The sequence below is a fragment of the Babylonia areolata genome, chromosome 12 (genome assembly GCF_041734735.1).
Source record: "Babylonia areolata isolate BAREFJ2019XMU chromosome 12, ASM4173473v1, whole genome shotgun sequence".
Classification (NCBI taxonomy): Eukaryota; Metazoa; Mollusca; class Gastropoda; order Neogastropoda; family Buccinidae; genus Babylonia; species Babylonia areolata.
In genome coordinates, this window is record NC_134887.1 from 32,823,238 (window position 1) to 32,837,749 (window position 14,512).

General features: G+C 38.3%; 1 protein-coding gene across 1 annotated transcript in view; it reads right to left on the reverse strand.

The window, feature by feature from the left end:
- Positions 1 to 7,368: 7,368 nt before the first annotated feature.
- The window catches only part of LOC143287900 (sacsin-like), a 109,866-nt gene continuing 102,722 nt past the window's right edge, over positions 7,369 to 14,512 (reverse strand). The window contains exons 40-42 of the mRNA XM_076596141.1: positions 13,818 to 14,093; positions 12,330 to 12,537; positions 7,369 to 8,063 (exon numbers count right to left, since the gene is read on the reverse strand). Coding sequence (XP_076452256.1) covers positions 8,029 to 8,063; positions 12,330 to 12,537; positions 13,818 to 14,093 — 519 coding nt within the window. The 3' untranslated portion in view covers positions 7,369 to 8,028. The remainder of the gene's footprint in view (positions 8,064 to 12,329; positions 12,538 to 13,817; positions 14,094 to 14,512) is intronic.

Here is a 14,512-nt window from a genome sequence, read left to right on the forward strand (position 1 = left end):
TAACTGTTACTGTCGTTATTATTAGCATCATCACCACCATCATCATTTTCACTGTCATCATCATTATCATTACTATTAATATGATCATTATTCTTATCATCTTATAATCATCATTATTATCACTAAAGCACTGACTCAGTGTATACAACTGAAGCGTTGTGACAGGCAACAGAGGCGAGTATATAACTACACCGATCTTGCCATCAGCCGATTACTGAGACTGTAAAGCTTCAAAGAAAAACTATTTAGAAAATATGCAAGGGAGACAATTTGTAGATATTTTCTATACATGCATATCTATCTATTTAACTATATACATACACACACACACACACACACACATATATATATATAAAAAATTAAATAAAAAAAATTATGTGTGTGAGTGTGTGTGTATACACTTAATTAATCATTCACCACCATGAGAAATCAAAATAAAACTGACCAACAGTAAAAAAAATTATTCTCATGCACTTATTTCCTTAATATTGCAGATAACATTGCATTCAGAACAAAACCAAGAAATCCTAATAAAAAAACCCAACAACAACCAACATTGCTTAAAAATTTCACACCCTACGTATTTGCAATAAAATAGCAACAGTTATGGTTGCTGCTTTTACTGACTGTTTCCTTCAACCAAAATATAAACCTGAAAAATAAAGATATTTAGTACTACTAATTTTACCTAGCTATGATATATCAACAGTTATAGCTGTTGCTTTGTCTGAAAGTTTGCTCTCACAAAAATTATAAACCAGAATAACAGTGATATTCCTTAATCCTAATTTTATCTAGCTAGACTAGAAAGATGAAGGAAAAAAACAAACAAACAAACAAACAACAAACAGGCAAAAGAAAACGCTGCCTGCCATGTTATTTTTCTTTCATCCAAAATAATTTGTTGTCACAGTGTAGGTCAGATCCTTGCATGATCTAACACCTCACTCCTCCTTGTGTGTGTGTGCGTGTGCATGTCTGTGTGTGTATGTGTGTTTTCAATGTATGTGTGCGTGTGTGTGTGTGTGTGTGTGTACATATTCAAGCATGTGATTTGAAAGAAACATCATCAATATGAATATTTAAAAAAAGTAAAAAAAGAAAGCACACATCAGTAAATAAACAAAATAAAACATAAGATGATAAAATACGAGAAATTCCAATGGTTCAAACAAAATAAAAAGTAACAAACTCATGAAATGAAAAAAAATAACAAACATATATCAAAAGAAATTTTCAGATGATTAAATAAATGAATGCGAAAACTGATGAGTTTGTTGTCAATCAGGTTACTGTGAATCACTCATCATTCTAACATTGTTGTAAAATAATATCACGTCAAAGTTTAAACTTGCTATCAAAACATGTAAATATAAAAAGGAAGCCAAATCTAATTCAGATCATCTAAAAACAACAACAACAACAAAACACACCAAAAAACAAGCACACAAACAACTAACCTAGCAACCAAACAAAACAACAACAAAAAACAACAACAACACACACACACACAAAACAGCAACAACAACAACAAAATCCAAACCACGAATAAAACCAAAAAGCCTATGATCAATTCAGAATTACCATGTGCAACTATTTGATACCAAAAATACAGAAGATCTGTAGATACAATGAAAAAATCACTCACTGACAAACACAAAATTAGCATGACAATAATTTTCAATCCTCATCAGGGCAGGGCACAGTAAAGAAGAAAAGCAATGATAAAATGAAAATAAAAAAGCAAAGCATAATCAAAGTACATGCTGAAAGGTAAGCAGAAAGAAACGTGAAATGGAAAAAAAACAAAAAAAAAAACAGGCTGAAAAATAAATGGAAGCAGTTTTAAAATATATTTCAAAACATCTTTCAATCATCATAAAACGAAACTGACATTGACTATTAATGCAGACTGCGATGAAAGAAAAGAAAAAAAGAGGGGGAGGGGGGGAGACGGGGTGGGGGTGGGGGAGAACAGTTTTACAGTATGTATCAAAATATCTTTCAATAATCATGACAAAATTTATACACTGATGGTCCAGTCCATACCACAGAAATTCAATGAATAAATCCCATCACTGATTTAAAGCACAATCTAAGGTAAGACCATATATCATAAATGAGAACAGAACGCTCTGCATGTAATCATTACACACTCTTCTCAGCAACTGAACAAATCTAGTGTTTAAGATCAGTTATAAAACACCTCTCACAATATAGTGATTCACAAAATACAGAAGCACAAATCATAGAAGAAGAATTCTTAAAATGTACAACAAACACGGAGTAAACTCGATGGAAATAAACCCAGTCACTGTATGCATTACACCTAAATTTGCAAAACATCACATCGTTTACACAAGGAGCACCAAATACAGCCACAAAATCAGAGTGAATCAAACAAACAGGTCCCAGCACAATCACAAAGAAAATCTGAAATCAACTTCAATTTTTCCTTGATGGAAAGGTATTGTGTAAAGCAAAAATGTCTCCACAAAAATCAGAGATAATTTGAAGCTGGCAGTTCATTGTAAAAGAACCTATGGCTTTACGTTACAAAAGAAAGAAAAAAACAGAATCCAATGGACGAGCAAAAGCCCTAGATAAGAGGTTGGGGGGGGGGGGGGGGGGGGACAGGGGAGGACAGTTTACAAAAAGAATGTTTTTACATTTGAAGTATCCGATAAATCTAAGTCATTCCATTATGTGGTGATACAATGAACAATGTCCTATGAATTACATTCCTCATCATATATCAAAGTTAAAAAAAACAAAACCAAAAAAAACCCAAAAAAACCCCCAATATTTTCATTATATGCCACCTACACGATCGTCATGCACTATAATGAAGAAACAGAAGAGGAGGAAAACAGAAAATCATTCCTACCTAACAATGACTAATATGGCAAAAACAAAAAAAAAAAGAAAGGACAAAACACCTTCACCCCAAATTTAGGTTAAAGGTTAAAAGGTCCCATAGTCTTCCACGGCCACTGCGTCAGTGAACTCATATCCCCTGTCCAGGGCTCGGCAAAGGAAGGCGGGGCCCAGTCCTCTCCTTCAACTGCTTGAAACTTCCACATCCTCAAGTCGGGTACCCATTGACACCTGGGTGGAGTGAGGAAAAAAAAAAAAGCAGCGAAAAGTGCCTTTCCAATGGAGGCAACTTCATGCCAAAAAGGGGCTTCGAACCCTGATCACTGGGGAACACGGGATCAAAGTCCATCGCCTAACCGGTTCTGCCGCAGTACCTCCTGATTAAACCCACCCCCAAAATTAAAAGTCAGTAATTCAATAAGAATTGAAACCAGTTTCAATAGGAACTGAAACCAGTTTCAACAGGAACTGAAGCCAGTTTCAGTTTCAATAAGAACTAAAACTAGTTTATTCAATACACTTCACATCACGTTCAATTAGCTAGAAGCAGAAGGCACTCACACACATGGGTCAGATAATTTGCATTGGGATGACGAATAAAATGCTATTAACAAAAGCAACAAACTGAAACGTCGCCATGACGGTTTCCAGAAACTCACCGAGACATTTTAACACAAATAATCAAAAACAAATCCTTTCCATACATGTTAAATACATAGCATGCAAGGCATTAGACTATTAACAGTAACAGAATGAAGAAATGAATTTTCTTGAATAAGTGGAATATCCAGAAAGGCAGTAGATATGTATTCATGACACTGTTTCTACATCAAACATTTCCCCGGCAAAACATTTATGAGCACTGGCTGAATTCAACAAATGAATCTGGCAGACACACTTGCAACATGTCCAACAGGTAATACACAAATGTGTCCGTTCAAGTTTCTCTTTCAAGGAGGTCTCAAAGTGTGCAGACTGATCCGTATATACATACATATATATATATATATATATATATATATATATGTGTGTGTGTGTGTGTGTGTGTGTGTGTGTGTGTGTGTGCGTGTGTATGTGTGTAATTTCTTCATGGTGCAAATTTCTACACATATTAAAAAAACAACCGAAAAAACCATCTTCCCATTAAAAGTAAAACATGCACTGCCATTCCAAGAGCATATTCATGACTAAATCTGTATGCATCTGAAGCAAAAAGTTTGTTTTTATGTGAAACTGAATTAGATTGGTGTAAAAGCAACCGCATTTATCTTATGATAAAACAGGCTAATGCCTTCAGCAAAAAGCAAGGAGACTGCTGCATGGTGAGAACAATAGAGAAACAGAACAAGACATTGTTAATTATATACATGCCAGTTGTCATCCTTGTCACCGTAACATTTCAAAAAAGATTCAAAACAACTCTTCCCAGAAATGCATAAACACTTTGATAACACATTAACACACACACACACCCACATGAAAACAAGTGCATAATGTAAACGTGGCAGATTACATACAATGATACAGCTGAACAATTAGTGCACTGCCTGCTACCAGCTAACCGACACCGTGACTGACTGTAGCAGACGACACAAGGAACACAGACAAACGAACTGAGGCACCGTTCAAAATCTGTAACATCGCACACTTCCGAGGCCATCCAGACTGAAACCACACCAGTGCATCACCCCACTGCACTGTCACATTATGTTTCTTCATGCCTACAGAAAACAACAACAATAGCACAGTACTTATACGGCACACATTCTGCACAGAGTGGGCTCTAAGCACTCACATGAAACAATGATGATACAGTACTTATGTGGCACAAACTGCCCATATACAGGGCTCTAAACACTCACATGAAACAATGATAATAATACAGTACTTATGTGGCACAAACTGCCCATATACAGGGCTCTAAACACACATGAAACAATGATAATAATACAGTACTTATGTGGCACAAACTGCCCATATACAGGGCTCTAAACACTCACATGAAACAGTGATAATAATACAGTACTTATGTGACACAAACTGCTCATATACAGGGCTCTAAACATTCACATGAAACAATGATAATTCAGCACTTATGTGGCACAAACTGCCCATATACAGGGCTCTAAACACTCACATGAAACAGTGATAATAATACTGTACTTATGTGGCACAAACTGCCCATATACAGGGCTCTAAACACACATGAAACAATGATAATAATACAGTACTTATGTGGCACAAACTGCCCATATACAGTGTTCTAAACACTCACATGAAACAATGATAATAATACAGTACTTATGTGGCACAAACTGCCCATATACAGTGCTCTAAACACTCACATGAAACAGTGATGATAATACAGTACTTATGTGGCACAAACTGCCCATATACAGTGTTCTAAACACTCACATGAAACAATGATAATAATACAGTACTTATGTGGCACAAACTGCCCATATACAGTGTTCTAAACACTCACATGAAACAATGATAATAATACAGTACTTATGTGGCACAAACTGCCCATATACAGTGCTCTAAACACTCACATGAAACAGTGATAATAATACAGTACTTATGTGGCACAAACTGCCCATATACAGTGCTCTAAACACTCACATGAAACAGTGATAATAATACAGTACTTATGTGGCACAAACTGCCCATATACAGTGCTCTAAACACTCACATGAAACAGTGATAATAATACAGTACTTATGTGGCACAAACTGCCCATATACAGGGCTCTAACAACTCACATGAAACAGTGATAATAATACAGTACTTATGTGGCACAAACTGCCCATATACAGTGCTCTAAACACTCACATGAAACAATGATAATAATACAGTACTTATGTGGCACAAACTGCCCATATACAGTGCTCTAAACACTCACATGAAACAATGATAATAATACAGTACTTATGTGGCACAAACTGCCCATATACAGTGCTCTAAACACTCACATGAAACAGTGATAATAATACAGTACTTATGTGGCACAAACTGCCCATATACAGTGCTCTAAACACTCACATGAAACAGTGATAATAATACAGTACTTATGTGGCACAAACTGCCCATATACAGTGCTCTAAACACTCACATGAAACAGTGATAATAATACAGTACTTATGTGGCACAAACTGCCCATATACAATGCTCTAAACACTCACATGAAACAGTGATGATAATACAGTACTTATGTGGCACAAACTGCCCATATACAGTGTTCTAAACACTCACATGAAACAATGATAATAATACAGTACTTATGTGGCACAAACTGCCCATATACAGTGTTCTAAACACTCACATGAAACAATGATAATAATACAGTACTTATGTGGCACAAACTGCCCATATACAGTGCTCTAAACACTCACATGAAACAGTGATAATAATACAGTACTTATGTGGCACAAACTGCCCATATACAGTGCTCTAAACACTCACATGAAACAGTGATAATAATACAGTACTTATGTGGCACAAACTGCCCATATACAGGGCTCTAACAACTCACATGAAACAGTGATAATAATACAGTACTTATGTGGCACAAACTGCCCATATACAGTGCTCTAAACACTCACATGAAACAATGATAATAATACAGTACTTATGTGGCACAAACTGCCCATATACAGTGCTCTAAACACTCACATGAAACAATGATAATAATACAGTACTTATGTGGCACAAACTGCCCATATACAGTGCTCTAAACACTCACATGAAACAGTGATAATAATACAGTACTTATGTGGCACAAACTGCCCATATACAGTGCTCTAAACACTCACATGAAACAGTGATAATAATACAGTACTTATGTGGCACAAACTGCCCATATACAGTGCTCTAAACACTCACATGAAACAGTGATAATAATACAGTACTTATGTGGCACAAACTGCCCATATACAGGGCTCTAAACACTCACATGAAACAATGATAATAATACAGTATTTATGTGGCACAAACTGCCCATATACAGTGTTCTAAACACTCACATGAAACAATGATAATAATACAGTACTTATGTGGCACAAACTGCCCATATACAGTGCTCTAAACACTCACATGAAACAATGATAATAATACAGTACTTATGTGGCACAAACTGCCCATATACAGTGCTCTAAACACTCACATGAAACAATGATAATAATACAGTACTTATGTGGCACAAACTGCCCATATACAGTGCTCTAAACACTCACATGAAACAGTGATAATAATACAGTACTTATGTGGCACAAACTGCCCATATACAGTGCTCTAAACACTCACATGAAACAGTGATAATAATACAGTACTTATGTGGCACAAACTGCCCATATACAGTGCTCTAAACACTCACATGAAACAGTGATAATAATACAGTACTTATGTGGCACAAACTGCCCATATACAGGGCTCTAAACACTCACATGAAACAATGATAATAATACAGTATTTATGTGGCACAAACTGCCCATATACAGTGTTCTAAACACTCACATGAAACAATGATAATAATACAGTACTTATGTGGCACAAACTGCCCATATACTGGGCTCTAAACACTCACATGAAACAATGATAATAATACAGTACTTATGTGGCACAAACTGCCCATATACAGTGCTCTAAACACTCACATGAAGCAGTGATAATAATACAGTACTTATGTGGCACAAACTGCCCATATACTGGGCTCTAAACACTCACATGAAACAATGATAATAATACAGTCCTTATGTGGCACAAACTGCCCAGTGGGCTCAAAGCACTCGCATGAATCAGTATATTTACAACAATGCACAATAGCATTCAACAGCATTTGAAGACAAAAAACCCCAAAAAAACCACACCAAAGAACCACATGTATATATTCTACATACATGTACATATCTTATATACAAAGTGCAAATATCACACCAAAAAAAGCACAAAATATGAGGGAAGGGGGAGGGGAGGGAGGAGATACAGACAAAGAGACGACTATTGCTTTGTCAAAGCCATGGGACATGTTGAACAGGCAGGCTTTTCATGTGTACTGAGAACCTTGCGGCAGATCGAAACGACTTTTGCACCAGTCCTCCTCGATATGATGATCAAGGTGGCGTTTGACGTTTGAAGTTTGCGTCCCAGTCCTCAAGGGGGCGGTGGCAAGGCTTTGATTGACGGGTCTGAAAAAGAAAAAGAAAAAAAAAAAAAAAAAGAAGAGAAAATCAACAACATATATATATGTATATCAGTCAGAAAGAAAGTTTTCGTTTGAGCTCCATTTTCTCAAAGAGGCACCAATGCGTTTGGGCAAATCCATACACACCACACCACATCTGCCAGGCAGATGTCTGACAGCAGCATAACCCAACGCGCTTAGTAAGGCCTTGCGTGCATGCATGCATATACATTTGTGTACCTAAGAGAGTGGATTTTTGTTTACAAAATTTTGCCAAAGCAAAGCACTTTTGTTGCCATGGGTTCTTTATCAGTGCACCAAGTGTGTAGTGCACACGGGGCCTCGGTTTATCGTCTCATCCGAAAGACTAGACACTCACTTTGATTTTCCAATCAAACTTGAGAGAAAGGCTGAGGTAAGAGCGGGATTCAAACCCACACCCTCATGAATTCTCTATACTGGCAGCTGAGTGTCGTAACCATTGCGTCACCAAAGAAACCAAGCCATGCGAGACCGATAAAGCCTCTGGCAGTGTCACTGGACACCAAAGTAAAGTATCATCCACGCATGTCTGTGCAAAACACATGGTTCAGACAAAAGTGAAGGACCATGGGGGAACCTGCACAATTTTCTTCATGGGGGTGGGGGGATGGTGAAGTGATGCTGGTCACAAGCCCTTTGGGCGTCACTCCCGCCATACACATCGAAAGGAATCGGCAAACTGCAGTGTATGTATACAGCTAGTGTAATGAGCACTGCTCATAAGTAGACCTGCTTGTGCACTTCCTTTTGTTTGTTTGGTTTTTGTTTGGTTTTTGTGTGTGTTTTTTTTACAACGAAATTTCAGTTGCTGTTTAAAAACGACTGAATAACTGTAAAGCAAAAAAGCAAATAAAACAAAATCAATCAGCCAGGATGAATCACATCCAGCTTTTGGGATTTTCGAGATGCTCCCCTCTGGTCGACGGTACAGAAATAACTTCGCCAATAGCTTTTTCCCCAAAGCAGTCAATGCCCTGTCTCTCGAACAAATCCAACCAACAACCATCCACCTGAATATCTAGTCATTAGCCCCATCCACATGTAATATGCAGCTTCTGTTCAAACGTGTGTGTGTGTATGTGTGTGTGTGTGTGTGTGTGTGTGTGCATGCGTGAATATGCACAAATTTTTTATATTGATATGCACTTGTATGTATCTTATTTCTACTGTATCTGTGTTTGTGTATGATTTTCGATTTATGTTTGTATCTTGTTATGTACTATCCCCCTCAATATTCCTTGTGACCCCTGTACACTTGGTAATAAAGACATATTCTATTCTAATTTTCCGGCTGAAACATCAATTTTTCAAGTCGTTCATGGTGCACGTTTTGTCTGACACAGCCGTGTGTGTCTGCATTAAAAGGCCAGTGGCAGACCGTATGTAGTCTGCATGATTTGAATCATCTCTTGATTATTCTGACATTTTATCAAAACATACCATCTCTAATGCAGTGGTTCTTAACTTTTTACGAAGTCTGTGTCTTCAAAAGGTGCTTTGCTGTACAAATTCAAGTGAAATCCACTGACGAAGACTTGTATACAGTGTATCATATCTAAAGAAATCAAATGTTTACTGCCCCAGGTGTTTCAAGAATTCCCAATGTTAGTCATCTTTGCATTTAATTGAAGTTAAAGGTGAAACATCCCAGAGCTTTTTTTTTTTCAGCCGATGGGGCATTAGGTCTCAGATGCAGTGAATTCATATCCACTGTGTTAACCCTTTGAGCCCCGAGTTCCTGAGCAATTTAACCCTTCTGCCTGAGCTCCTGAGCCAAAATTTGCAAATAATTGGTATTAAACCCTTTGAGCCCTGACCACCGCTTTACCGGTGGCAGAGAAAAATGACATAATGCCCGGCCACCGGTTGAGCGGTGCGTAAACACTTGAAGTGTGCAGAGTCTCAACCTGGCCCATCAGGGCAGAAATCAGGGACAAAACGTGCAAGAAAACAACTGTACACAACGCAGAAAGTAATTGATATGCTTGATGATTTATCGGAAGTAGAGTATGACAATGATTACTCTGATAGTGAGGTGGAATTCGAATTGGATGATTTTGCTATGGATAGTGATGTTGAAAATGAATCTGAGCATGCAGAATCAGTTGATCAAAAGAGGCGTGTCAGGTTGAGACTCTGCACGCCTCATGGTAGAAATCGATCTTTTTTATCCAAAGCACATGCACAAAACACAGTGAGGGGGCACGGCAATGTTGGCGTCGGAATATTACGGTTTTTCTGATTGGCTCTTCAATATAAGTCAACCAATAGCAAAACACGACACAAGTGTTTACGCACCGCTCAACCGGTGGCCAGGCATTATGCCACCCCTCCCCACCACCAGTAAAGCGGTGGTCAGGGCTCAAAGGGTTAAAGGCTCAGCATGGGAAGGCTGGGCCCAGTCCTATCTTTTCTCCGTTCTTACCCTCCCCAACCAAATTCACGCTGATGTACCCATTCACACCAGGGTGGAGCCTGGAAAACTGGTGCAAGGTGCCTTTCCCAAGGGCACAGCACCATGCCAATGATGGGGCCTTGAACTCTGATCACTGGTGACCACACCATCACAAGTCCAATGCCTCACCTTTTGTCTTAGTCTTCGTTCCTGGGCTGCAACTCCCACGTTCACTCGTACATATATAAGTGGGCTTTTACACCAAGACTGATTTTTAAAGCCTTTTCCCTTTTGGTATCTGGATTATCCATTATAATCTATCTCTCTCTCTCTCTATATATATATATATATAGAGAGAGAGAGAGAGAGAGTGAGAGCATGAGACAGAGCGATAGAAACAGAAGTTGTGCCAGAATACAATCAAGTGCTCTGTACTCCATGCAGAGGAATCTGCTGTAACCAAAAAAAAAAAAAAAAAAAAAAAAAAAAAAAAAAAAAAAAGCAACACAACACAACAAAACGCAACCCAATGCAACTTAAAACAGCACAACACAATGCAGTGCTATACATCACAATACAATGCAACAGAACACTTTACAATGCAATCAAATGCAGTACAGTACAAAGAAAACAATACAGTACAGAACAGCATCGTACAATAAAACGCAATGCAGTACAGCACAACAAAGTGCAAGACAACACAATGCAACGCAACGCAAAGCAATGCATAACAATATATCACAATACAATGCAATGCAATAGAATGCAATACAGTGCAAAGCAAAACAATACAGTACAGCACAGCATAGTACAGTAAAATGCAATGCAGTACACCACAACACAGTGCAACGCAATACAAAGCAATGCATCACAATACAAGGCAATGCGATGCAACAGAATGCAATAAAATGCAATATAATAAAATGCATAACAACAAAGCACAGCATAATACAGTAAAATGCAATGCAGAACAGCACAACAAAGTGCAACACAACACAACACAACGCAACGCAGTTTCAAATCCAAGGAGGCATCAAAGCATGTAGACTGGTCCACATACTCTACAACACATGTCATTTTCAAGAATTTCTTTCTTATTTACTATTTTTCTTAAATGAGCACAGCACTGAGTGATAAGGAAAGCAAAGCCATGCAACACAGCACAGCACAACACAACATGACGCAACACAACAACACCACAAAATGTCACACATCACGTCGTCATCAACACACCACAAACACAGCACAGCACAACACACAACATGACGCAACACAACAACACCACAAAACGTCACACATCACGTCGTCATCAACACACCACAAACACAGCACAGCACAACACAACATGACGCAACACAACAACACCACAAAACGTCACACATCACATTATCATCAACACACCACAAAAACAGCACAGCACAACACAACATGACGCAACACAACAACACCACAAAACGTCACACATCACATTATCATCAACACACCACAAAAACAGCACAGCACAACATACAACATGACGCAACACAACACCACCACCAAACGTCACACATCACATTATCATCAACACACCACAAAAACAGCACAGCACAACACACAACATGACGCAACACAACAACACCACAAAACGTCACACATCACATTATCATCAACACACCACAAAAACAGCACAGCACAACACACAACATGACGCAACACAACAACACCACAAAACGTCACACATCACATTATCATCAACACACCACAAAAACAGCACAGCACAAACACACCACCCCACAAACACACCTCATCACAAAGACACCACACAAGCCACATTGGTTATCACAAAACACAGACCTCGGCGGGGAAATTTGGGTGAGGATTCACCTGCTACTGCCATCTTCCTCTTGGGAGTCGTCAGACGCTGCCGGCTGCTGCCGCCGCCTTCCACAGAGCGGTGGCTAGTGCTTGGTCTACATGGCAATGACGCTTGTTGTGGTGGTGATGGTTGCCGTGGAGGTGGTGGTGGTGATGGTTGCCGTGGAGGTGTTTTGTACGTGTCAAACTAAAACACACAAAGCATTACGACAACAAAAGATTCCCTGAAACTGGATGATACTTAAGAGTCCGAAGTAACGTGGAGTGATGGCCTAGAGGTAACGCGTCCGCCTAGGAAGCGAGAGAATCTGAGCGCGCTGGTTCGAATCATGGTTCAGCTGCCGATATTTTCTCCCCATCCACTAGACCTTGAGTGGTGGTCTGGACGCTAGTCATTCGGATGAGACGATAAATCGAGGTCCCGTGTGCAGCATGCACTTAGCGCACGTAAAAGAAACCACGGCAACAAAAGAGTTGTTCCTGGCAAAATTCTGTAGAAAAATACACATCAATAGGAAAAACAAATAAAACTGCATGCAGGAAAAAATACAAAAAAAATGGGTGGCGCTGTGGTGTAGCGACGCGCTCTCCCTGGGGAGAGCAGCCCGAATTTCACACAGAGAAATCTGCTTTGATAAAAAGAAATACAAATACAAATACAAATAATAATAACAACGACGATGATGATGATGATAATGATAATAATATGATAATAATAACAACTATGATAATACTAATAATAATACATTTATATAGTGCTTTTCAAACCACTCAAAACGCTTTACAACAACACATAAGACCGACACATATGAGTATTTTAAAGTGGATACTGAATTAACTAGAATTAACATAAAAGAGAAATTGAATGAACTGGGTTGTAGTTTCTGTAAGCCTGTCGAACACAGATCTCCTTAGATTTGGAGGAAATGGCTACATGTTGTGGTGTGCCTGAAGCAATGGCAATGTCTCCTTTATTGTGGACTTTTAAAAGATTTCTTAGATAATCAAAATATATCAAAATAACATGATTCAAACGTCTTTATCACTTCAAATACCGTAATCGATTTATCACATCGAGTATAAAAATAAGTTTAAATATAATTTTTTCATTGGTAGGCATGCTTTTGCGCTGTGAGTAAGTCTACTTACTCTTGACCAGAATATGCTTGGTTCGAATCTGCTAAGATGCATTTCCCCCCCGTCCCAAAAGCTTTATAATTGATATCAAATACAGGACACATCCTACTGATGTATTATTTCAATTTTTAAAAATAAATGATCTTTTTTTTACTGGATAAAGTGTGTATCACAAGTGAGTCTTGTAGGCCTTGCCTCTCTTGTTCATTCTTTTTCAAATATAGCAGATGTGTTGCAGTTTATATGCATCAGTCCACAGGCATTGGCACCTCTTTGAAACTGAAACTTATCAAAACAAACGTGACTGCATAGAAAAACGACATCCCTTACCAGCTCTTGAGCTTTGTCAGTGATCTTCTCGGCCAGGTCACAAGCCCTTTGGGCGTCACTCTCGCCATACACATCGGAAGGAATCTTCGGGAAGAAGATAAGGTCTGGGTAACGCATGCGTGTGTGGTACTGGACGACATCGTGCAGTTGGGTCCCATCTGCCTGAATCTGAGCATCTCCAACGCGAGCAGCCAGGGAGCAGATATCATGGCTAGTCTTCATTGCGTGGCTGGCGTCGCGCCGAAACAGAACGGCTTTCAGTGCTTTCTCTGCGCACTGAAAAAAAAACAAAACAAAATAAAACCAACCAAGCAAAATCAAACGGAAGTAATAATCTGAAAGAAAAAAAAAGGACTAAGAATGTCTGATATAAAAAAAAGAAGAAAATTCATGTCTGCAAATAAAAAATTTAAAAAAAAGAAAAAGAAAAAAGAAAAATAAGAAGAAGAAGAAGAAAAACACACACAAAAAACAAAACAAAAAACAACAACCTTGAACAATGAATTTAGTTGTTTTTTAAAATTTTTAATGTGCTTTAATTTGCTAAATAAAACTGAACAAGAAATTTCTAATAAAAAGAAAAAAAAAGTAAAACAAGACATGAGCATTAATCTGTCTGGAAAACAACAAAAAAAACAAAAACAAAAAAACAACAACCGCTACAAGCGATTTCTGTTAAAAAGAAAAAAACCCCA